The sequence below is a fragment of the Vanellus vanellus genome (genome assembly GCF_965231255.1).
Source record: "Vanellus vanellus genome assembly, chromosome: 2".
NCBI lineage: Eukaryota > Metazoa > Chordata > Aves > Charadriiformes > Charadriidae > Vanellus > Vanellus vanellus.
Genome location: NC_138906.1, coordinates 128,944,739 through 128,969,706, shown reverse-complemented (window position 1 = coordinate 128,969,706; position 24,968 = coordinate 128,944,739). Strand labels below are relative to the sequence as shown.

At 40.0% G+C, this 24,968-nt stretch overlaps 1 protein-coding gene across 1 annotated transcript in view; it reads left to right on the top strand.

The window, feature by feature from the left end:
• The window catches only part of TOX (thymocyte selection associated high mobility group box), a gene marked incomplete at its 3' end in the record, with an annotated part of 218,950 nt that extends 194,984 nt beyond the window's left edge, over positions 1–23,966 (top strand). The window contains exons 7-9 of the mRNA XM_082499039.1: positions 12,030–12,416; positions 21,487–21,638; positions 23,930–23,966. Coding sequence (XP_082355165.1) covers positions 12,030–12,416; positions 21,487–21,638; positions 23,930–23,966 — 576 coding nt within the window. The remainder of the gene's footprint in view (positions 1–12,029; positions 12,417–21,486; positions 21,639–23,929) is intronic.
• Between the last annotated feature and the right edge of the window lie 1,002 nt (positions 23,967–24,968).

Here is a 24,968-nt window from a genome sequence, read left to right as displayed (position 1 = left end):
ATATGTTTTGAAGAAATGCATGAAGCCAACTTTTCACTTGTGAAAATAACTTGGATGTCGTTATTCAGAACATCATGGACTGTTTATATAAGACTCTATATAGATTAATTTTGAAATGGCACATATAAAAACCCTGAGATTTTATTTTGTTTTGTTTTGTTTTTTTTTTTTAAGAGAAAAAAGTATATTATGTCATTTTCCGAGGTTTGCTTGTAGAAAAAAAAATAAAAGATTGCTGATCAGTTCAGTGCATGAAGCCATTTGTGCATATATTTAAATTTGTTGTTAGTCAGAAAAGCACTGGAGCATTTTCTTAACTTTTAAGCAATTATTTAAATTCTGCCCATAATGTCATGTTTTCCTCTAGTGTGGAAAGTATCAAAATATAAACTTAATGAAGCCAAGTACTAATTGCTTACTCTCATGAACGTGCTCAATGAATCCAGCAGAGCTGGCATGTAACTAAAGCAAGTCCATTTTGGAATAAGGATGTGAAATACCCAGATGCAATATTATGTCAGTACATTCTAAATTATCATTATTAAATATTTATATAGCACCAGAAGAGTTGTAGTTCTTTAGACAAGCATGTAAGCATGAAGAAATATATATAATATATTATTAAGATTGTTTGGAGTCCGTCTGGCCTTTTATGTCCATGTGTTATATTACCATCCATAAATGCTACTTTTAGAGAACATTATTAAGATTCCAAGACCTCATTCTCAAAAGTGTAGACATGCCAAAAGTAACATACCTTTTCCAAACATGCTTTAATACAATATTAATGATTTGCTCACATGGTATGTTTTCAACTTTATGCCTCACTCTGTGTGAGTCTCATCTCATACGCTTATAATCAGGTGTTCACCCTGGGAGCTCCTGTGTTGTATTTACTGCATGTTGTTTAGCCTTGCTTCTTCATAGGATTTTCTGCGCTGCTCATCCCGTCAGAGTTTTAGTGTAAAGAAATTGCAACAATACTTTGGAGCAGGAAGTTTGTATTGTCCATATTTTCAAACTCAACTGAATCCTTGTAAAATCAGGTTTTCAGTAATTTTGAGTGTCCTGCTTGGGACACCTAGAACTATATTTTTTCAAAGTATTTGACCAATATTACACCCTTCATGTTCATAGCAGAGCTCCAGTGACTTCTGGGTCAGTTGACTAGCAGCTATAAGATGTTCAGCTGTTCTTCACGTCACATCAGGACATCCTCTTGCTATCCAAATGATAGGAGTTACCCAGTTATCAAACTTTCTCCCTTCTCCCCTCCCAGAGGACTCTGCCTGTGGGAAGAGGCAGGCACAAGCAGGCAAGGGTGCTGCTAAGGTCCCCTGTCTCCGGCTCAGCAGATGCCTCACACCTCCCAAAGCAGCTGCTCTACCAGTTTCCTAACTTTTGAACAATGATTCTGCCACTTTTTTTAATGAAGTATTGCCAGTTTTTAAACAACTAGTGAGTGTAGGGCTTGTATGTGAGTGTTTGTGTATGTTTTTCTGCATTTGTATGCAAGTCTTCATTTTTCTAAAAAACAAAGGAATGGACCCATGCCATGTTATACCTGGGTGGCCCAGACTTGGAGTTAAGTTCACTGCACCCATCTTGGCCATTTGAGATGCTGGAATAGTCAGAATAGAAGATTGCAGAGAAATGGGCTAAATCTGCTTTTGCCAGGAGATTTCTTAGCCTCTGCCTGACAGAATAATGAAATTCAGGAACGTTGGTTTCTATCTCAGGCCCTGGGATGGGAGTGGAGTGTCAGGTGGGGATGATGGGCTTCTCCATGATACTCAGCCCTTTGCCCCATTTGGTTGTCTTTTTTTTCCCTTCCCTTCCCTTCCCTTCCCTTCCCTTCCCTTCCCTTCCCTTCCCTTCCCTTCCCTTCCCTTCCCTTCCCTTCCCTTCCCTTCCCTTCCCTTCCCTTCCCTTCCCTTCCCTTCCCTTCCCTTCCCTTCCCTTCCCTTCCCTTCCCTTCCCTTCCCTTCCCTTCCCTTCCCTTCCCTTCCCTTCCCTTCCCTTCCCTTCCCTTCCCTTCCCTTCCCTTCCCTTCCCTTCCCTTCCCTTCCCTTCCCTTCCCTTCCCTTCCCTTCCCTTCCCTTCCCTTCCCTTCCCTTCCCTTCCCTTCCCTTCCCTTCCCTTCCCTTCCCTTCTCTTCCCTTCCCTTCCCTTCCCCCCAACAGCAAATATTTACTTCAGCCAGCCTTTTTCCTAGTCTTTCTTTTATCCTCTGCGTCCTCACTTCTCCTTCATACACTCATAGCTATGGGTGCACAACGAAGGAGACGGGAGATGAACATGAAGGACAGACTACCTGCTCTTCATCATGGAGAGCATCCAGTACTGGGAGAGCCCACATGGAATAATAATAGTCTCACCTGCTTCCTCAGATGATACGCGTTTATAAATTTGAGTGTCATTTCATGGGAAGATGAGATATTAATCTTTGACACAATCTGTCATTGTCCCTACCAGACTTCAAGTCCTTCTTCCATTGCATCTTCAGTAGCGTCACCCAATTTTGGGGGGAGGCATATGGTGCTTTCCTCTGGGTGCACTCTTGACAAAGCTGAGCAGTTCTGGTTGGAGTTTGTCACACACACACACGCACACAGAGGTCACTCACACACCCATTGTGTATAATTTCAGAGTGTGTTATTTGACAAAATCATAACTGAAAAGAATGGAAGAGTCACCAGCAACTTCAGTAATAGGATTGCCAGCCCTTCTCTAGTACACTTTTAAATGCTCTAGGGATGTCTTTATAAAGCAGGGTTACCACCCAGTAAATAAGTTAAACATATGATTGTGTAAATATGTCAGTTATGTATTAATCCCCGTTTAATTTATGAATTTATTTCCTGTATTTTCTCCTTTTTAATAATGACTGAAGTTAATGAGGCTGCTGTTGAGTTTGTTCGTGTGTATAAGAATTGATATGTAAAGTAAAAATCACATTACAAAGCTTTATATCTTCTGCTATGCAGATTGCCATATTGCTTATAGTACTGACTAAGCCTTTGCATTGTAAACAAGTGTCTTTATATTTGCCCTTAGTTGCAACTTTTACTACTATTCAGGACCAGAAATGCAGTCTCTGGTATCTGGTAATTTGTACAGCGTTACATAAAATGCTGTGAATTGCAATTTTACTTTTTCATAAAACAAGCACTTTTTCTAGCTTAACCAGCCTTTTTTCTGGCTGACATTAGAGGTTTTGCTGCATCTTTCAAATATGTATATTTAATGCAGATTTATATGGGTAAATGTTAAATACTTTCATATATATGTGTGCATCGATGTATATTTCTATAACATTATATGCATATTATGTATTTAACATGCATAATATATATGTGCATGTAAGTCACACATGTATGTATGTTAACTATACCAGTACAAGTTTAACTGTTTGAATAGTATAAAGAAGATTTCCCTGTTTTGTTCTCTCTGGCTAAATGAATCTTTAATTTTCCCTGTGTAATGACACAACTTCAAGTTTCATGCAGACGTATTTTAGCCGCTGTGGCTGAAGCTAAAACCTCTCAGCAAGGAGAAAATTATTCAAGTTCAAAATACTCGAGCATATTTCAAAACTCTGACGTTGTATCTAAGTAGAAGTGGTGTCCTCACTTGACATTGCAGCAAACGTGTTGGACATTTTTCAGTTTTGTGGACAGTACAAATCCTTTGGACGTGTAAAATTGCTTCTCAAAATACATGGCAGACGTAGCTTTGCTAGCCCACCACCTTGCAATTCTTAAAAAAACCTAAAAGTCATAACTAGTAAGATTGGCACTGCCTTAATGCCATTAGCCCAGCAATTTGTAACCAGAGAGTTTCCAGGCACCCAAAATATCTGTGTTACATGTGCAGCATTGCCTATGTTGTAATATAATTGAACAGACTAAGGAATTATAGTCTTTTGTGACTGCAGTGAATATACGTGAAAAAGTTTGTGCTATTAGTAGGAAGCAAAATGGAGACCATGTTAAAAAACAAACAAACAAACAAAAAACCAAACCAACCAACCAAACAAAAAACCTCAACCTACACCCTGAAACTCAAACAGTACACTTGGTCTTATTTTCCCATTTCACAAGTGTATACGGTGAGAGCACTTACCCAATATATAAAAAGGCAAAAATATGTCAGCTCTCCCAGATCATGCATCTCCCCACTCCTAAGTAAATCAGATGTGCAAGCGTGTGCTCTCCACAATTTGTTTTCTGTGGACCAATGAATCCCAAATTCATTTCTGCTTAGTGGCCAAGCTTCAGATGTAGGGGAGCACCGTATCCTAGCTCAATCTTCTCTGGAATAAGCAGCTTCTGGGGTTTGGGACATTTCTATTGGAAATAAAATTCTGCATATCTCTTGACACAGTAGAGGACTGAACTGTTGTGTCTCCTGGTCAGTGCTTTAATCAGTTGGCTATCGTGTACAAGGAGAGCAGCATCCCTTCTGCTGCTGGCAGACAGGCACCTGGTTTCCACTTTGTGAGACAACAGATTTCTATATAATATCTAGCCCCAATCCATCCAGATGTTTTGGAATTTCATAAAACAGTTCAGCCTGTTCTCAGTAAAAGCATCATAGAAAGAATAAATAAAAAATATGGTTATGTTTGATGCATGGTTGGTTGGTTGGTTTTTGTTGGGTTTTTTTTTGTAGCTAATAAACTGCTACAAGGCATTTGGCAATGTTTTCCTTAAAACAATACAAAAAAAAAAAAAACCAACAGAATGATGACATGCATGTACAGCTTTTACTTTTTTTCCATTAAACATTAGAATCCCTAGCTGGGAGAACTATAATATAAGGCTTTTACAGCAGGTACTTCATGCTTCTGTGATACCTCGGACTTTCATCCTTTCTGGATTTATTATGATATAGTAAGAATTTTTCAGGGAATTATAAATAAAATTTGGTATGTGCAAGTATGTGATGTATCAGAGTATCTGGTAAGTGAACATATATGTTTATTAAACAACTGTCTAATATGATAATAGCACAAATCCAACCATCTTCTTGTCTATCAAGGAAACCAACTATGTACTGCAGCTGAAAATGTAGAGCAAACTATGTTTAAGTTAATGCCATGAATTTGATTTGAGACTAAATCTTGTGAAGTTTTACATTTAGCAGTGCAAAAACCGAGAGATGCTCTCACATAAGTTCTGCCAAAAATGGCAGAAATGTCTTGAGCTTGAGAGAAGCCAGATTTTGATTTGGAGGGGAACTGTGTTTGTTTTTGAAGCGAGTTAATAAAACTAGATTTCACTATTAGCCTAGTGCTTCCATTTGGGGAATTAAAACACTTGTATCAAATTAAAGTTGCATATCCTTTATCACATGTACTCAGGTTACATTCATAAAACATCCATTTTTACTTACATACCCTGAATGAATCCATGACAATCCCCTGTAGATGATGACAAAATGTATATTTAGATTTGAAGATGTTCTTCTGAGCCACCTCGGCTAATTATAGATGACAACCCATGGCTTACTCCTTTGTTCTGAAACATCAAGAATGTGTCAAAAAGCTTTCTGAACTCTCTAGAGTCCCAGATGTTGTTATTGCAATAGGTGACTGGAATTAACGAAATACGAAACGTCATTTGCTAAGAGCCTCTTGTGACTTAGGTAGGACGGCAGCTGTACTGCAAATATGCATATGAATTCTCCAACAGAGTGAACAGAGTTAAGTCAAAGGAATCTCTAAAGGAGTTAAAGAGCTAAGCAGGAAAGAGAAAACACTGCTGGAGAGAAATCATTCTCTCATAAACAGCTTCACAGGGGTATTATTAAAATGGCTGAGCCCATGTAGGCTAGAAGAAGGGATTCTTCTCAAGGACAGGCTTGAGGTTGGAAATGACCTGAAATGTCAAAAATGTTAAAAAACAGACAGGATTAGGTGAACAAAGAAAAGCTGAGAGAAGGAATAAACAATTCAAGATGTTCCTTCCACCAAAGAGACAGCAAAGACAGCAGATGCAAACTTAAGCTTAGGTAAGCTTTGTAGGAGCTGCATAAATATTCAGCCAATTTCCTTCTATCTACATCTTGAGTGTCACGGTACTGGAGATAACTCACTTAAAGCTGAGTCAGGCCTGCCTAACTTTGATCACAGCCCGGACGTTCCTGGTACCAGCTGACACAATCACTGCTGGTAGCTGAATGTAACCTTCATTCCGGTCATAGAGTCCAAAAATTGGCGAATTCCTCAGCATGGCTCAAGGATGGGCACCAGTTACTAGACAGGCGCATGGCACTGTCATGAAAAGGGACAATGTAGCAGCTATGTCGGTTGCTCACACATATTCATTTAAAACCTGAATCAAGTTAAACTCTTTTCTAGGCTCTGAAATACTCCCATAGTCCATGTTCCTCATCTATGTAGAGGGCATGCCAAACCTCTTTTTCTCATTTAAAGAGAAGCACCTGTTTCTCATTTAAAATGAAACGATGTTACACCACTTTGGCTATGGAAAAAATTCTTCTGAGGTTGGAATAGGTTATTTTTACCCACAAGTAAAGCTGTTTGCATTGGTAGAAAGTTTATGCTGGCCATATTAGCCATAAGGCTCATGTCTTTGCCCTTAAGGACGTCCCTCAGCATGTATTTAAAGGACATGTAGGCATCCAATAGTACCAAGAACATTTACTGAATGTTCTGATTGTACTCAATTTATTTACTGAATATTTTACTATAAAGGAGAGCTAATTGCTGATGTTAATAAAGAAGTACTTTGATAATGTCTGAGCTGTAAATGACTGAAATTATATTGCTCCAGCTGAAAGGCTTTGGTTATTAACTTTTTATGAAACCAACAGAATAAGAAAAAAACCCAAACTTTTTCCTCCGTAAGTAGAACAACTGTGGTTTCTTTGAGACAAGACTGACTGTTTGATTTTATATTCCAAACAGCAATATTAGTTGAGCACTGCTTATTAGAATGAAATTATTGCAAAAGTATTTATTTAATTCCCATATATTATGGTATCATATGCTATAGTAGATAAGCATTCTGAATATAAAACGTATACAGTATGTAAATTGAAGATGTTCATATACATATGTGTATATATAGATGGTCCTACTTGCAACTTTTCTAACAACTGCTGCATTATCATGTTAAAAAAGCAAAATGAAGTTAAGCATAGGCTCTTGTGGTTTCTAGGTATGCTTTTGAAGGAACATAGGTCAAAAGTAGTGCTCATCAATTGGGAATGATTGTCAGCCTCTGTTAGTCAGGTCCTAACTAGTTTTCATGAAAAATGAAATGGACATCTAGACAGTAATACTAAAGTAACAGTGTTGGGCTCTGATCCAAATTCCAATTTAAGTTAATAGGAGGCTTTCCATTAAATTCAGTAGTCTAAGGATCAGAACCTTAGAGTACTGCCTTGTTGAAACATGTCCTCGCTGTACTTTCAATCACATGAATGTTGTTTCTGTTCCAACACAAGTGGGGTTAGAAGACCCAACTGTAGCCAGAAGGCAGCCACAAGTTAGAAAGAGAATCAAACATGAAACCATGTAGTAGGTTTCAACATCTGTTTGGTTACCCAGATCTACAGGTGACAGTTCAAAATGCAACTATAAACTTTCCAATGTGGAAGTAAAACGATATCCCAAAGGAAGCCATGGAAATGCCAGAATGGCATCACTAGGCTGTTGGTGTTTTCTCTGACACCACTAAAATGAGCAGCTGTAGGAGTGGAGTAGATGTTTGGGGGGTAAGGGAAAGTGCAGTGTCACTTTCCTCTAAGGAAGTGACATCCTGCTCTGTGCCTGACTTCAGTCTGTAATAAGAAGGACCGTTAGTCCCAGGGCAGTTCTCCTTAGGGAAGAATAGCACAACTGGATGAGCAACGCTTAACCCCTTAACCTAATTTAATTCTTTAATTTGGCAAATAAGCACAAGGAGTCTTGGCACACAATAGGGGAGCAGAACGCAGATGTAAAAGTTTGCTTTCCTTTAGAAATGCAAGGAAAGGCATGATTTTAGTGTAAAGTCGGGGGAAGAACTTGATCCAGCCTTTCCCAAACTTTGTGCAAAATGATCAACTCTCACCACTTTCTCTGAAGAACATCACTCATCTGTATCATCACACACTTCCTTGAAAGTACCATACAAGTAGAATCATTTTGTGGACTGAGGGTCACGCACCAAGGCTTTCCATAAACTGTACTTGTCAATACTTTTAATTAATATAATTATATTAATGATCATGATAGTTACAGTAGCATTTATTTGGTTTCCTTCCTTTCTCTATTTCTCTTCTACTTTCATTCTATTTCTGTTGGGCTTTCGAAATAGTCTTTTTCTTCATGTTTTGGTAAAAAAATAGATTATTTTAGAAAAAAAAAGGTGGTTTTGTTTTGTGTCCAAAGGGCAGTCATACTTTTTCTGGAGCATTCCGTTGCCTTGGCCTACCTACCTTGTCTTCACTTTCTGGTTTTGGTGTTTTGGTTTGGTTTTGTTTTTTTTTTTTTTTAAATTTAGGCAACAGTATTAGATGATGATGTGAGATGGAGAGGCAGGTCCATAAGAAACCCAACTCCTAGCCTATTAAGAGCTTGAAAGATTTAGAGTAAGGCTGTGAGCTGACTTCAAGAACAAGTAGCATCCACTCAAAGAGCATAAAGGACTGTCAAGAAAAGCTAGTTTGTGGTCCTGGAGTACATTTGCTAATGTTTGTGTACAATATCAATTCATACCATTAACTAAATATAATATTCTGTCACCCTCTAGTGGTGGGTCTACAATACCAAAGTTCTGATAGTAATGATAAAAGATTTTCTTACTGCATGTCTAGTAGAAGACCTTATCACATGTAGGAGAAACTAAGCTTCAAAGTTCGATGGCCTGTGTCTACAGATTTGTAATTTTGGTCTCCAATGCATATATCTGTAAATGACTTGTATCCTATAACTTCATGCCAAAAAATAGCGATGTAAACTGTCTTTGTTGTCTTTGGGCAGATTAATTAACTAAAGACGTGGGGTTTTTAAAATTATTTCTGTGTTTTCTCCTTGCATAAGGCAAGAGCAAATTCACTGAATTCCAGCCTGCAAAGTTAGGGAACATGACTGTCTACTTGAGACCCATATTGGCTGATCAAATTCCTTCTTTCCTAATTCTTAGTAGTACCCATAATAAAAGTCCTTGTCTAAGGCTGTCTGATGCTGTACTGGACAAGTGCAATGCGCATTCTAATCTGTGAAAACAGTTATTGTGTCCAAAATAATAACATAACCTATGCATTATATACACTTCTTGGTGTATTTGACAGTAAAGTGACATAACAAAGCCAAAATATTTGACATCACCTATTCCATTAGCTTCAGCAATACTTACGAAATCTGGGTTTCTGACCCAGCCTTAGAAAAAGCTGAAAGTGCAATATGCTGGAGAATAGCATTTAATGGGTTCATTCATCAAGATTCCCAGTAACTGATAATATTGATATGTTTTACACTGATATTGGACAATTGGGCTTCAGATCACATATGATTTAAAGCGTCCTAAGTAACAGCAAAATACTTGGTTTGAAACTGAAGTGTTGTGCTTTTCATTAGATCAGGAGGTAGTGAAACATACAAAAAGATTATTGATAGCCTGAGACAGCTGGAATGGCCCCTTTTGATCACTTTGCAAACGCTCTTCTCAGAGGAAAGTGAGTGTTATTCATCTCCGGCCCGAGACTGTACAATTCCTCTTAACATAATTTAGTATTTCAAGTATTAAATGATACTAAGCATCTGATATCTCTGCAATTTTATCAGCATGGGCCATGCATTCACTGCCCATGAGTGAACTCAGAATTACCCAATAATTAAGTTGGTTCACTGTATCTTTGTTCAAGAGGTGTATGGCAGCATCTTTGTAGTCACAAATGAAATAGAAGTATGTATCAGTATGCTGCAAAGGCTTTTTGATACTTCCTCACCGGAGGAACTGTTTAACCAATCTACCCTCAGACACTTCAAGAGCAATTATCTCTGCTAGACCAGATAGAGCCTTCATGGAAAGGCAAGTTGTTTTCACGAGGGGACAATGCACGCAGTAAAACTTCATGTTTCTCAAGAAAGAGCACAGCATACACCTCCTGTAATGTGTAAAGAGCCCGGCACACTCTAGAGGAGGGTCCTGACCATGCTGCTAATTAGCAAACCTTCTTCAGAATCTCTGAAATTTTGGCAAACCTGCCAGTCTTTGCTCCCACACTCACGAGAGTGTCCTACAAATACATGGGATGGGAAGAGAGGGGGGAAATATTTCTCATGTCATCATGATCATTAGTTCAGTGTTTTAAAAATAATACCAAAAAATGGCAGATTTTGCACCTACTTTCAGGTTTTATCGTTTAGTATCTGTGGGTTTTTATGCCTGTATCTGAATCTTGCAAACACGCATATAATATTGCACACGTGTACATCCACATGCGAGCAGAGCCGGGCAGATCCACAGAGGCAGAGATTTGCATTCATTTTATCATATTCATTTAATTTCCCTTAGCTTATTGGAGAAAACAAGGTTTTTTGCTAATGGTACTGCCGTTACACTTAGGGAAAATGAAGTTATCTTTCCCATCTTTATCATCGCATATAATAAAGCAATTTCAGTAACGCATGTGTTAGCGGTTTGTTGGTGATGGTACATCCTTCAGAAAGAATACAAATAGACTTCACTGACCCTGGAGTGCTGAGAGTAGCATGAAACTTACTGTGACTTGTAAACTGAGCAAACATGACATGGAGGTCACAGAATAAGGGCATATATGCATCTTTCAGCCCTTGTTTTGACAAAGTGACTTCTCTCTCCAGAGGGACATTTCTGCCATTTTTTTCCAGCATGTTTCACCTTTCACTGGCTATTAATCCCAGTATGACTTAACTGCAAAGTATGATTCCCACCTATAAGCTCATGGGAGTTAATTCTTAAATTTTTTTCATCATTTGTTTGAGCACACAGAGTTAGCACTCAGATCTAAGAAAATAAGGGTATGGAAAACAACTTAATAAACTGAGTTTAAATTAAATGTAACGAGTTCTAAATATTGGAACAAATAATATTATGAAAAATTCACATTCGTTATTGGAATTTTTTTATTACTAGCAGCTTTAGGAAATCAGGGTAGACCATAACATTTTTGAAAATCTGTGCATTTTCTAATATTCTATGCAGTATTCTTCCAGCTTTAGTAAGGTAGTTTCCCTGTGTCTGATGCAGTCTAACACTTATATAGACATCAGTTTTAAACAGAATTTTCAGAACTTTATGAACTGGGTTAAAAAGGAAAGTTTAGCTAAAAGTGAAATTATTCAGAATAATATTATTTTTCTGAATGCATGGCTCATGAAGTACATTTGATAGAAGTGTGGATGGCATCCCAGGATAGAATACTTGAAAATAAAGGTATCGGCACAGCAGCTAGCATATTGATTCAATGCGGTAGAACAACTGTGGATTGGGTTTAGCCACTTCATCATGTTAGCTAACTGATAAAGCACTATTAGCAGTTATCAGCATGTATGGTAAAGGACACTGAAATTCTTATCCCTGCTTTGCAAATGGGAAAATGAGACATGTCAAAGATCACTGCAGACTTTTGCTGGAACCTGCCCTCCTGAATATTTTTTCAACCAGGCCATCAAACTTGACGACAATAGTAGTGGCTGCTTATGTGAACAAACATGACAGGCCTGGTTGTCTTTGTTGTGTAGGTTATTAGGTCAGCGATACCAGCTCCAAGTTTGGAAAAAGCCAAATTGCAGGCTAAACCAGGAAACAAAGGGGCTAAATTATCATTTTATAATGCTGAAGATATTGTAAAGGTATGAGGTAAAAGGGATTAATTATTTTTCTAGTGTAATAACCAGACTCCATGTCAAGGACGATTTGATGGTCCAGGTATGTGTTTTCCCATGGTGAGACTCTCAAAGAAACTTCATGGGGGAGAGCAGCAGCTTTTTGTAGCTTCTAAGTATTGTCTGTTTTTTGTTTTTTCAACAGAGCTACAGCGAACCTGTTGATGTTAAAGCATCCCCACAACCTCAGATGATGAATTCAAAGCAGTCAGTGTTTCATGGGCCTGCCCAGGCTCACTCTGCACTGTACCTCGGTTCCCACTACCACCAACAACCAGGAATGAATCCTCACATCACTGCCATGCATGCCAATATCCCCAGGAACATAGCGCCCAAGCCCAACAACCAAATGCCAGTGACTGTTTCCATAGCAAACATGGCTGTGTCCCCACCGCCGCCTCTTCAGATCAGCCCCCCTCTGCACCAGCATCTCAACATCCAGCAGCACCAGCAAATTTCAATGCAGCAGTCCATTGGAAACCAGCTACCGATGCAGGTCCAGTCTGCTTTACATTCACCTACAATGCAGCAAGTAAGTTTGAGCTTTTCAGTTGTCTGGGGAAATGGGGTTTTTGAGAAAAAAAAAAAAAAAGTCATCCAGAAGTTGACATAGTGAAGGAGATTTAGGGCCGTGGATTAGCTTTAATTTTCCAGAGCTCCAAAACCAGGTTAGTATAGTCTGAAGGCTTAGTCTTTCGAAGGCAAGAACAAATAAATGAGTATACCTAGATGATGGGGAACTTCGGTGGAACGGTTTGTGCTAGCAATGCTATTCATCACATTCTTCTGAGCACTACCCCTGTCTCCCCCCATAATTCAAGAAGTGTCCTTGAAATAGAAGTGTGTCCGGAGATCCATCTGCAAATCTGGGAGTACCCTGAAGTATAAGTGACATGTTAAGTCTTCGGGAGACATATTTTGCAAACAAAAGGCAGGCAGGTCTAGAAAAAGATATGATTGTAGCTTGTGCTGTTATCCTTGTGCTGACTGTGACGTGGAAAAGTCAGAGGGAACACAAAGCAAGGCAGGATGTGTTAAACATGCTAGATTGAATGAACACGAGTATGTTAGTTTATGCTGCATTTGTTACCTCATTTTACTAACTAGACTTACCGTTTTTTTTACTGGAAATAGGTGGCCTGTCCCCAGTATCCCAATATGGTGGCTTTTTTTTTTTTTTTTTTTTGAATAATCTCAGTGGTTTATATCATTGATTCTCAATGCATTTCCTAGGAGTTCAGCATGAATGCAGGCCATCCATGGTACTGTGACTTTTGGGCCCAGGCCTAGGGAAGGTTAGAACAGATTAACTCTGCTGATTTCATGACAGAAAATGTATTTTTATATTGGATGAGACCTGACTATCAATAATAAGATCTTGCTTTACAAAGAGGCATTAGAATGAAAATTTTTTTGATGGAGTTGCAAGAATCCACAAAATGTGTATACACAAAACTTGTCAGTTCTGGTTGATAATACATAGTCATGAACTTGCTGCATGTTTTGAATCTCTATAAATTCACCTTTGCTAACAAGGCATTTGCATTTGCTTTCCAAGCTGGAAACATTTCTTCTCAAGATTGGTCTTTAGAGATGGCAATACGTGAACACAAAACATAGCTTCTGGCTGGGAAAACAATTTAACAGGGAAAGAAAGTTTCAAAAATAGGACCAAAGTGTTTCAGTCTTCCAGGTTCAGATTGTTTGCCAAGTTCAGTGTCATTTGTGCATTACTTGTCCAGTGCAGAGTTACAGAAGATCAAACCCCTTATGTCTTTTCCAGAATCATTGATAGGTATAGTTTAACTGAACAGATTTGAAAATCTGACTTTATTTATTGAATTAATAGTACAGTAGGGGCTAGAAAAAGATGTAATGCAGACATTAGATACTTACATATGTATATATACATCATCATTATTGTATGAATCCAAACACTTAAATGTTATTCCAAACCATTAAATACTAAAAAAAAAGTAAGACGATATGAATCTATGAATCTTCTAATGTTTTATTTAACCAAATTGCACGTTTGTAGCATATGGTGTGCACGTCAATGGCTCGAGAGTACTTTCACTCATCTGTGAGATATGTGGCATGCAGCTGAGTTATTTCTAGCTTGAGAGAAAACACAGGGCACTAGGTTGCAGAAAACAGGTGTCTAGAAGCCAGTATGTAGACCTGTACCATGACGAATCTTTTGCTTTATTAAGTACAAGTATGGTAAAAAATGTTGTACCTCTGTGTTCCTGCTCTCCATTGTTAAACCCATGAAAGGTTAGCTTAATTACTTTGTACCAACTCATATTCCATAGTCAGAAAGGCTGATGCTTATAATGAAGATACCATGGGGGGTATTTCTGAGCTTCACTCAAGGTGATAGTTGCTTGTTTCCTGTTGAAATTCCACACTGCCAATCTTAACTACATTTCTCTTTAAGCACCATGGAACATCTACAAGCCAGTTTATATTTCGTACGCTTCTAGTTTTGTTTCAAAGTAATGCAGCTTCTGAGGTCTGGAAAATCTATGTTATTTCACTGTAGAATATTTGTAATTTTTTTTTTTTTTAGTTTACACAGTTTTTGGATTGAGTTTAAATATAGAATCCATCTCCTTTAAAGGGTGATGTTGGCAAAGACAGAGCAAAAAGTATGTTAAATTTTAGGGCAACAGATGTAATAACAACACCATGATTTGCCATGCCAGAGCAGAACAGTGGTAACCTGACTGCTGTATTAGGTATGACTCTTTCTAGTCATACTCAAGGAATGTTAGAAAACACTATCCCCAGGTTTTCATAGTGCATTAGAGCACAGAGGACAGGTTGGCCACCAGGACACAGATAGCAAGATGTCAAGAAACTGTAATGTGAGGGTAAAGGCCTCCTTCTGACTCAGTTGTCAAAGGACTCTGCTCTTCCCTCTGCTCAAAACTGAGCAAACACTCTGCTGATTACAGAACATGTTAAAGATGAAAAAACATGGTGAGAAGAAAAATGAGCCCTCCAAACGATGACAGCAGCACAGAGTCAACAGCAATGAGGACAAAGAGGTGTAGCACCACCCTGTATCTCCAGCCTGTGGTGAGGAGGGAAGGAGGACTGTGGATGTGAGGTTCAGTCCCCAGCAGCACAGCGCAGACCACTCCGCCGCATAAAAAGACAGCCAAGAAGAATGGGAGAGTATGCAGTCTGATAAGGCAGAAGCTATTTAATTCAACTTTTTTTCAGTTCTTCTTCCCTCAGCTGTTTGATTTCCTTCATGCTAAAGGTATGGCCACCATTAAGCCTTTTCCAAAGACTCCGGCACACATCTGATTTATGTAAGCAGCAAGAACAGAAACTACTTAACACCCCACTCCTTACAACATGACTTGCCACAAGAGAAATTTTCCTTTTTGGAAATCTCACCACTGCTCATTCATTCAATGGTAGCAGGCTCTGGGAATCCCTGCTGTCTACACATCCCCTGCTTTAACACTGTGGCTCTGGGAGATTCGGTCACTCATTTTATCCAGGAGAGGGAGGATGGTTTCTTACCAAAGACTGGCTTGCAGTATATCCAAAGGACTGACTGCCAGCTCCAAGAAAACTCACATAACGATCCAGACCTCAGTCCTGGCAGAGAGAGTTCTCCAAAACTACTCTGCGTGAAATCCACAAACTCTTCTTCTGTGCGTAACTTTGAGGAGGGACAGATGAGAAGTGCTGACCTGGGGAGAGAGTTCTGCCCCCGCTGCTGCCAGGACAATGAGCTGATCTTCATCAGCTCCTCAGGGAACAGCACGTCCTCCTCCACTTCCAGCAGTCCTTGCCTGCATGTGTGCAGCTGCCAAACCAAAAGAGGCTGCCAGCTGGAGAAGGGCAGTCTCCTCCAGGAGTCCACAAAAACTACAGAACGTCAAGAAGATCAGAAGTGTCGGTAGCCAAAAATCTCCAGTGACTGCACAATTTCTGTTATTTTTAAAATCAATTAATTCTGTGGAGTATGCAGCTGATGCAGCGCATCCAAATTGCTCTGAAATGCACAAGGCAAAGTAAAATTTAGGTATTAGCATTTTGGTCATATGCCTAGCATTAGTAAATATTTTTTAATTTCTTTTAAGCAATCTTCTCCAGTTCGAGCTATCTAAATATTTATTTGTAACTTCTGCAAAGTAGACTATTTTGCCTCTATTCCTTTCTGTTCCAGAACAGTTAATGAATAAATTAAATAATGGGCACTACTGTAGACCTTTGGGGTGCTCGTTTACACTGTTAGTCCTTTACACTGTAAAACATGACCACTTAGTTCTTAGACTTAGATTTAAATTAGATCCCGATTTTGATGATATTTAACTTCCAATTCTGAAATATAATGTACTTTTCCATGCTAAAGGAGCCATGCTAAAGTTTTGCTTTGTTAAAGTCTAAATCCCCTGTGCAGCAGTTTTTCTTTCATCCCCTTTTGACACACTGGAAGCATCACAGTAGGTTAGAAGTGTCTGATTTTTCTTCCGTTAAATGCTCACATAAGCATCTTATTCTGTTTTAACTGATACAGAGTTGCTTCTCTCCAGTCTGTTTCTTAGGTTTGACATGATGTTTAAGTTTTACTTAGTTGGGATCAGGTGACCTGAATCTTAACCCTCGTCATTCAGATCAGCACGATTTCTCCAAAGCACAGGCTGAAAAGGTGTCTGAAGCTGCAACCTGTTTTCTCTTGCAAAGTCATTCTTTTCTTTCTCTACTCAGACACTTGTGCTTCTTTCTGAGTGTACCCCCCCTCCAGCCTGTTCTACTGTGCTGTTTTGTGTGGAGGGTCATGAGACCAAGGATTCGCTCCCTCCCAAATGCACCCAGTCCTAGTTAAGGAACCCTTTTAAGTAGCCCTATCAGAAGTATCTCCTTTCCTGCTTAAAATGCTTCACCCAAGCATTGAGTGGGATGGTGAGTCCCATTACAATCTCTGTCCCACTTCGTTTCACACGTAGAGCAAGCAAAACTAGATTCTTAATGTCTAGTAGCCATTGCTGCAAGTGTACGCATAAGAAAGAAGCAGAAGATTAATGTATGTCATATTTTATTTTTTAGTTTTTTTAAATAATAGCTCATTTCAGTCTACTTTTAGGTATTTCTTTTCCTTCAGAAAATAAATGTATACAGCAAGATGATTGCATAGCCTGCCAAAAATAATAGCCTCATTTTTTCTGGTATATATTATATACAGTAAACTCATGGACCTGCTGTATTTGTCCAGATTTCTTCCTCTTTTTTGTTAAGCTTTGTCTTCGAACGAGGTCAAGAGAAAAAAAAAAAATCATTAATATCTGTCAACTTCCTTTATAACCTTAAGGAAAAATCTTTGTATGATATCACACAGACAGATTTTCAATTTCCTTGTGTAATAAACAGATGCTTTAGGATTTGGATGTAATTTAAAGGTTTAAAATATCACATTGAGATTGATGAATAAATCAGTTGTGAAGACAAAAACATTGATGCCTGTTGAAAATACCTCTCCAGACAGGCAGGAAATGAAATTAGTTCCCAGTAAAGTGTGGAGATGAGGATCACTGTTTAGTTCTGCTGCAGGCTTTTTAGGACTTGCTACAGTGGCACAACGAAACTGCTAGGGCTACAGAAATCTAATTAAAGAGCAAATGTCCCTCCTGACATCGAATTAATCTTTATCAAGTTCCCTATTTTTATTTCAATCTGGAACAAGAAAATGAAATTTAAAATTCTAGGCATGTTGCGAAACAGTTGGTGATTTTCTCTTGAGCATTACAATGCAAAAACATTCAGCATTGTTTAATTAGACCTCGAAGCACTCATTTTCTGAGCACTTTTTATTTCATCATTGTTTGTTAAGGGCTTAAATAAATAATACACAAATATTTACTACAAGCCTGTTACAAGGCTGTCTCCCTCTGTTGTACAGATCTATATTTCCAGAGCTTTTTCTGTTGATGAAAAAGCTGAAGTAATTATTGTTTACATTTTAAACATCACCACACTTTATCAGTCCTTCATATTGAGTTCAGGTTTCTTAAATTACTTTGCCTTTACAAGTATGCTTTCCAACACTCACATTGCTGGTATTCCAGTAGCCCTCAACCCCAGTGGGACCGATGAGCTGCAGCAGCTCAGCTGCTTCTGGAGCTGGAGCCGGAGCCCGGCTCAGATACCTCTGCATCACGTTAAAATTCATCACGTGAGCACATCCTAAGAAACAGGCCCCAATCCCAGGCAGTTATAAACTAAACAGACTTGCCAGGCTCAAGATGAAAGTGTCGTTACCCCTTATTTTGCAGGTAGGAGAATAAAGGTCGGGCCGTGGTCCCAACCTTAACATGAGAGGTATCAATTCAGTCCAAGCACAAATGCACGTGTGCTTCGCTGGAAGACAGCCAAAGCAATTTGGCTGTGGTCGCATAGAAAACCTGAGAAAATATGAGAAGTCCCCACCCACTTCCAAGCTTACACTTAAACCACAGGACCATCCTCCTGTATCTAAGCTATTTATTTGTCCTAAGTCCAGAAGAAACAAAACAGATATTGCGCTGATGGTCTCTTCATCTGATTTGGGGAACCGTTCCCTCTTGCTGCATGGGTACTTGAGTCTCTGTGCCTGCTCACTCGCATGCTTTGCTACAGCACTGCTGTAGCTACTGGCCTTATATAGTGTTTTTCTTGTATATATGATTGTTTCATGAAGACCGATAAGAGATCACTCAGGGACTTTGCTACCAAAGGTAAACCTGAGTGCCTGAGGGTAGGATGTGTTTCTGGGGTTAGTTTCCTCTTACAGCTAAATTAGAAAGACTTTGTGGGTGATGTTTTGTATAAAAAAGATGACGGTGATATACAAAACCGATTTTTCTACCTTCTAATTAGGCAAAACTCCAATTAAAGTCTTGGGGAAGTCTGCTCAATTACAGTTTCCCTTGGATTCGTTGCAGGCATGGGGGTTGTTTATGCAGCCTGATGTGCAGGTTCAGAGCCTGGTGCAAAGGCTGGGTACAGAGCGTGGGGGTTGCAGTCACTACGGGTGGGTTTTATTTTACTTTATTAGCAGGGCGGTATATGTTACAGCACCACAAGGTACTGAATTCAGCTCATGAACTTGCCCACTGCTAATGGTCTGTTTCTTGGAGTCATCAGGGACAAAGTGAGGCTTCAGAGAGCATTTAAGGTGCTGAGGTGTGACATGGGATATTCTCCATACGAAAGAGATTATGGAAGAAAGTTGCACTCATTTACAGCCTAGGAAAAATCTGTGGTCAGGATGAGCGGACTGAGGTGACGGTGTACACGAGGGGCGCGGCAGGGCAGAACACCCACGGGACCTCCAGGGAAGAGCTGGAGTATAATGCACCAAGAAAGAGGGATGTGAAGAAGTGGCATGTTATATTTGAAGGAAGCTCATTTCTGGGGATGGAGTGGGCCAGGTGGAAACTGAGAATACTCATTTATCTTTATTAAAGGTAGCGTGGCTGAGTTGTTAAACCTGCAGAAGAAAAACAGCTCTTCTCAAAATTCCTGTCTTAATGAAGGTTGTGTATATGAAGCAATCACACATAGAATCATAGAGTGGTTTGGGTTGGAAAGGACCTTGAAGATTATCGAGTTCCAACCCTCCCTGCCTCTAGTGAGAGGGACACCTCTCACTAGACCAGGTTGCCCAAGGCCACGTCCATCCTGGCCTTGAACACCTCCAGGCATGGGGCCTCAACAACCTCTCTGGGCAACCTGTTCCAGTGCCTTACCACCCTCAAAGTGAAAAACTTCTTCCTAATGTTTAATCTGAACCTGCCCTCTTCCAGTTTAAAGCCATTCCCCCTCGTCCTATCACTACATGCCCTAGTAAAAAGTCCTTCCCCAGCTCTCCTGTAGGCCACCCTAAGGTACTGGAAGGCCTCAATAAGGTCTCCCCGGAGCCTTCTCTTCTCCAGGCTGAACAGCCCCAACTCTTTCAGCCTCTCCTCATAGGAGAGGTGCTCCAGCCCTCGGATCATCCTCGTGGCTCTCCTCTGGACATGCTCCAGCAGGTCCATGTCCTTCTTATGTTGGGGACTCCAGAGCTGGATGCAGTACTCCAGGTGAGGTCTCATGAGAGTGGAGGGGCAGAATCACCTCCTTTGACCTGCTGGCCACACTTCTGATACAGCCCAGGGTACGGTTGGCCTTCTGGGCTGCGATCGCACACTGCTGGCTCATGTTGAGCTTCTCATCAATCAGCACCCCTAGGTCCTTCTCCTCAGGGCTGCTCTCCAGCCATTCCCTGCCCAGCCTGTATTTCTGCATGGGATTGCCCCAACCCAGATGTAGGACCTTGCACTTGGCCTTGTTGAAATGCATGAGGTTGGCTTGGGCCCACCTCTCCAGCCTGCCCAGGTCCCTCTGGATGGTATCCCTCCCCTCCAGCGTGCCTACCTCGCCAAATAGCTTGGTATCATCGGCAAACTTGCTGAGGGTGCCCTTGACCCCACTGTCCATGTCACTGACAAAGATGTTGAACAGTACATAATCCACTACAATTTAAAATTGAAAGCTATGAGGTTTAATCCTGTCTATTCTTTATGTGGACTTTGGCGAGAGGGAGTGGATTTTCAAACTAGATATCTTGGTTCAAGTTCAGTTTCTGATTTCACAGCTACACATCCAGTTAACTGGAGTGGAAATTGTATGCCATTGCCCCAAGAAGTAGTTTGGTCTGCTTTTTTTTCAGCAGACATCAATTGCTTTTGTACAGTGTTCCCATATTTTTTACCCAATGTAGTTCTTCTAACTTTACAGGAACATGATGTACATTTATACAGGGTGAACCAGATACACTAGCCTTGAAATTTCAATTGCTCTCCTGGTTTTGAAACACAGCATTTAAACATCCTCATGTATCAAAAGAGCTAAAAATTATTATGACTTTTCATATGGCAGATATTTCAGGGAGCAGGTTAGATGTCTCTTTGTAACTTCCACTTTTTTTTCTCGTCTTCTTGGTTTCAAAAAGCAAGTTATTCTGTGCTACTTTCACTACATTAGTCCAACAACTGTTAAAAAGCTTTGGTTGAATTTCTGTTTAGTTGAGAGAGAAGTACAAATAAAAGAAGCAGCAGATGGTCCCTTTGTGACTGAATGAAGAAAAAGGGTTTTGAGAACAATATGTGAATAGGTGTAGTCTAATAAAACAGTCAGCCACCTGCTGCCTACATCCTTCAAAAAGATTCTGTTGCATATTCTGGGAGTTAACGACTTGTGTGTGTCCTTACATTTAATCTAAATGGAAGCTCTAAGGAGCAAACAGACCTTTTTACCCCAGTGTTGATTGAGTTGTTCTCTTGGTTCTGAATTGTTTCTGCTCCATCCCTTTTAGTTCCATCCTGTGACTGTGTAATAGCTAACAACATTTTGGCAGTGTTTCATTTCTCAAACCAAAGAAAGATTTTCAAACTTAGAAAGAACCTACACATTTTTCCTCTTTTAAGTTTGATAACCTAAATTACAGCTGGAAAAGAAGTATTCTACCATTGCACAATACACACGACTTGGTTTTGTTAAATGCACCCAATCCGTTACTTCATTTCTGTACGTACTAATGCACTTGCTCTCTCCTCTAGGGATTTACTCTTCAGCCTGATTATCAGAATATCATCAATCCAACATCAACAGCTGCACAAGTTGTTACCCAAGCAATGGAGTACGTTCGTTCAGGGTGCAGAAATCCTCCAGCACAGACTGTGGACTGGAATAATGACTACTGCAGTAATGGGTAAGCAGCCAGTGAATGCCACCTTGTGTTGAGCAACATTTATGACACAAGTATCTGATAGAGAATTTGGAAACATCTTTGTTGCCTGTTTCCCTACAGTGGTTCAAAAGTGCATCTGTGACAGCATTGCATTTATTCAGCAGTTAGACTGTTGTGGCAGAACAAGTTTTCAAGACATACATTCATTAGACATTGTTGTGACGCTATCACAGCACATACGCTTTGGTCTTAGAGAACTTCCATTCGTTAGAAAATCAGAACTGAAATCTTAGAGAGAAGCTGTAGGAAAGAAATGTGAAGATCACTATCTCCTATTTGAGAGACAAATGGCGTGAACTATTTTCTCCAAATACTCCATTGCTGAGGAGACCTTGCCGCCAGTGGAAACAACTAGTCTGGGTGATGAAAACCCACATCAGGGAGATGCAGGGGGGATGCATGGGATACAGGATATGTGGAAGGGAATGGCATGAAGATCACATGATTGTAACCAGGAACAAAACACCATACCTGTAGGAGCTCTGTGCCCCTACCATAAGATCGGTAGCCCCTTCAAACTCTCAACTCCTCTGCAGCATGGCTTTTATGGAGCCACATTACTGTCCCAGGAACTGCCTGGAAACATTTAAGACTCTGAACAGAAGGTATCTTTTGAGTTTTAAATTATAGATACCGTGCCTTGTGAACCTGCCCACCAGCTTGACCTCCCCTTCACCTTGGCATGAATCCCCAAGGCAGACGCAGATAAAAGCTCTTGGTTTCTACCAAAGTGTCAAATCCAGCCCAGACAAATGGACACACAGCAGAACTAAAGACCAGCTTCACCCATTACATTTACTCAGAGAATTTCACTTGCTTTATTGTTTTAAAGTTTTTCTGGAACTTGGACTGGAACCAAACAATAATCTTTTTCTGGTTACTAGTTGAGAATAACACCTTGACTAAAACCTGCTGACACGGAGGCAGGCTTTAACTAGTCTGCACAGCAGCATCACTTTCCCCCATGCTCATGGCTGTTGCCCCATGACTTGCCCACTCGTTCAGCAGAACAGTCTCACTCCCGTGCTGTGCCACCATAACGTCTCGATTTGTGCTGCAGACCCTTGTAGGAGCCTACTCAGCCAACAGACTTTTATACCCACTTAAACTGAGCTCTGAATAGACTGTCCTCTGTCAAACAGGCCATAGCCACCTGTGGCTTTGACTCCTGGTCTCTTCTGGAAAAAGCGATGTGCAATCATTGCCAGCAGTGCCCTCTGGGTGCCCACTGGGCATCAGCAGAAGCTTTCTGTGAGCAGACCCTGTATATACCCTGTAGATATGCCTTTGTGAATCTGTGGGCATGGACTTATCCAATCTTAGCTTTAGCATTGGCATAAATCGACAGTGCAGCGTAGCTTGCTCTGTGCTGCTCCCAGACTCCAAACCAAGTAAGCTGTAAAGCTGTGGAAGAACAGAACTGGTGCCTGGGTTTTGTCAAGCAAGCAGGACTTTAAGAGTCAAGCCTCTCTCCCAGAAAATCTCTGCAGTGTGAACCAAGCCCCATCAGTGATGCTGCTTCTGCTTTAAATGATATATTTTTTCTGACCACTGTCAGAATTCTGTTCCGAATTAGAAACTGGTAAATGACTCCTTTTTGCCCTGAACTGGTATGCTGCAGTTGAAGCTAAAACCCAGCAATAACTGAACGTACAAGCGTGCTAGACAATGCATTGGTGGAAGGTCTCCTGTACAGCCTGATGTCCAGTAGAGAGTTGTTCTAATCGGTTCTGCCAGAAGCATCTGGTGTTCCCTTGCGTGTGCTTACCTGAACCTGCCAACCCAACACATTTTGGCTATGTCTGTACTAGTAAATAAAATAGGCCAGAGATTCCAGCGGCTGGCAGCTGTGTTCATCTAACCAAGCTCTCCTGCCCTCTAAGGAAAGTGGCCACATCATATCAGGCACTTATGGAGTATCGTTCTGAGACCTGTGCTAAACCCTCAGCTGTACTTATGCGGTTTGTGAGAGAGGGGTAGTCAGCGCTACCAACGTGGTAGTGCGGGTGATCCCAAACCAGTGCTTAAGCCCATGTCCCAGTCCTCTTTAGTTTAGAGCCAGATGTGGTCTCGGGGTTGCTACGTGCCACTATGGCACTAGAATTTTTCTTATTATTGCCATGGCAATGCAGTCGTACTTCAGTGATGTGCTTGGACTTAATGGCATGCAGTAGGGTTGTGGGGGTGGGTTTTTGGAAGAATTTGACAAATTTTTTTTAAAAATCACATTTGTTCTTTTTCTCTTTGAACAGCGGCATGCAGAGGGACAAAGCACTCTACCTTACCTGAAAATCTGAAACACCTCTCCTTTCCACTGAGGAATGCAGGGAAGTCTTTTCATCATGGATTGCTTTATGCAGTCAAGGCAGTTCTGCATTTTATTAGGAAATACAAGTTGCTAAGCACTTAGGACTATTTGAGCTTGTGGGTCACCCACTCTGGAAAAAATAGTCTTGCTTCTTTCTTTTTCTCCCCCCCCCCCCCAGTTTTTTCTTTTTCTTTCTCCTTTCCACTCCCACCCTGAGATCCTTTAACGGACATTGCTTTTCTTCTTCCCTGAAGGAAACTTGGACCATTCAGATTTTATGTTGGTTTTTGCTGTGAAGTGCTGCGATAGTAACTGCCTTAGCAACTGTAGATGTCTCGGATAAAAGTCCTGGATTTTCCATTGGTTTTTCATAATGGGTGTTTATATGAAACTACTAAAGACTTTTTAAATGGCTTGATGTAGCAGTCATAGCAAGTTTGTAAATAGCATCTATGTTACACTCTCCTAGAGTATAAAATGTGAATGTTTTTGTAGCTAATTGTAATTGAAACTGGCTCATTCCAGTTTATTGATTTCACAACAAGGGTTAAATTGGCAAACATTCATATTTTTACTTCATTTTTAAGCAACTGACTAATAGTTCTATATTTTCAAAGTATTTGGAGAAAAAAAGAAAAATATTCCCAAATGATATTAATTGAAAATATTGGCTTTGTCTCATGAAATAAACACAAAAACCTAGGAAAAAAACTAATGTTGATAAAGAGCAAACACATTTATTTTGTACTGCCTAAAAAATGCTTCTTTTTTTTAAAGAAAATCACTTTATGTGTACTGGCTAGTAAACGTCATTTAAGTCCTTTTATGTATAAAACTGCCAAATGCTTACCTGATATTTTATTAGATGCAGAAACAGATTGGAGACAGCTAAATTATAACCTTTACATATGGCTATGTATTATTGTTTCTTCATACTGTGTCTGTATTTAATCTTTTTTATGGAACCTGTTGCGCCTATTTAT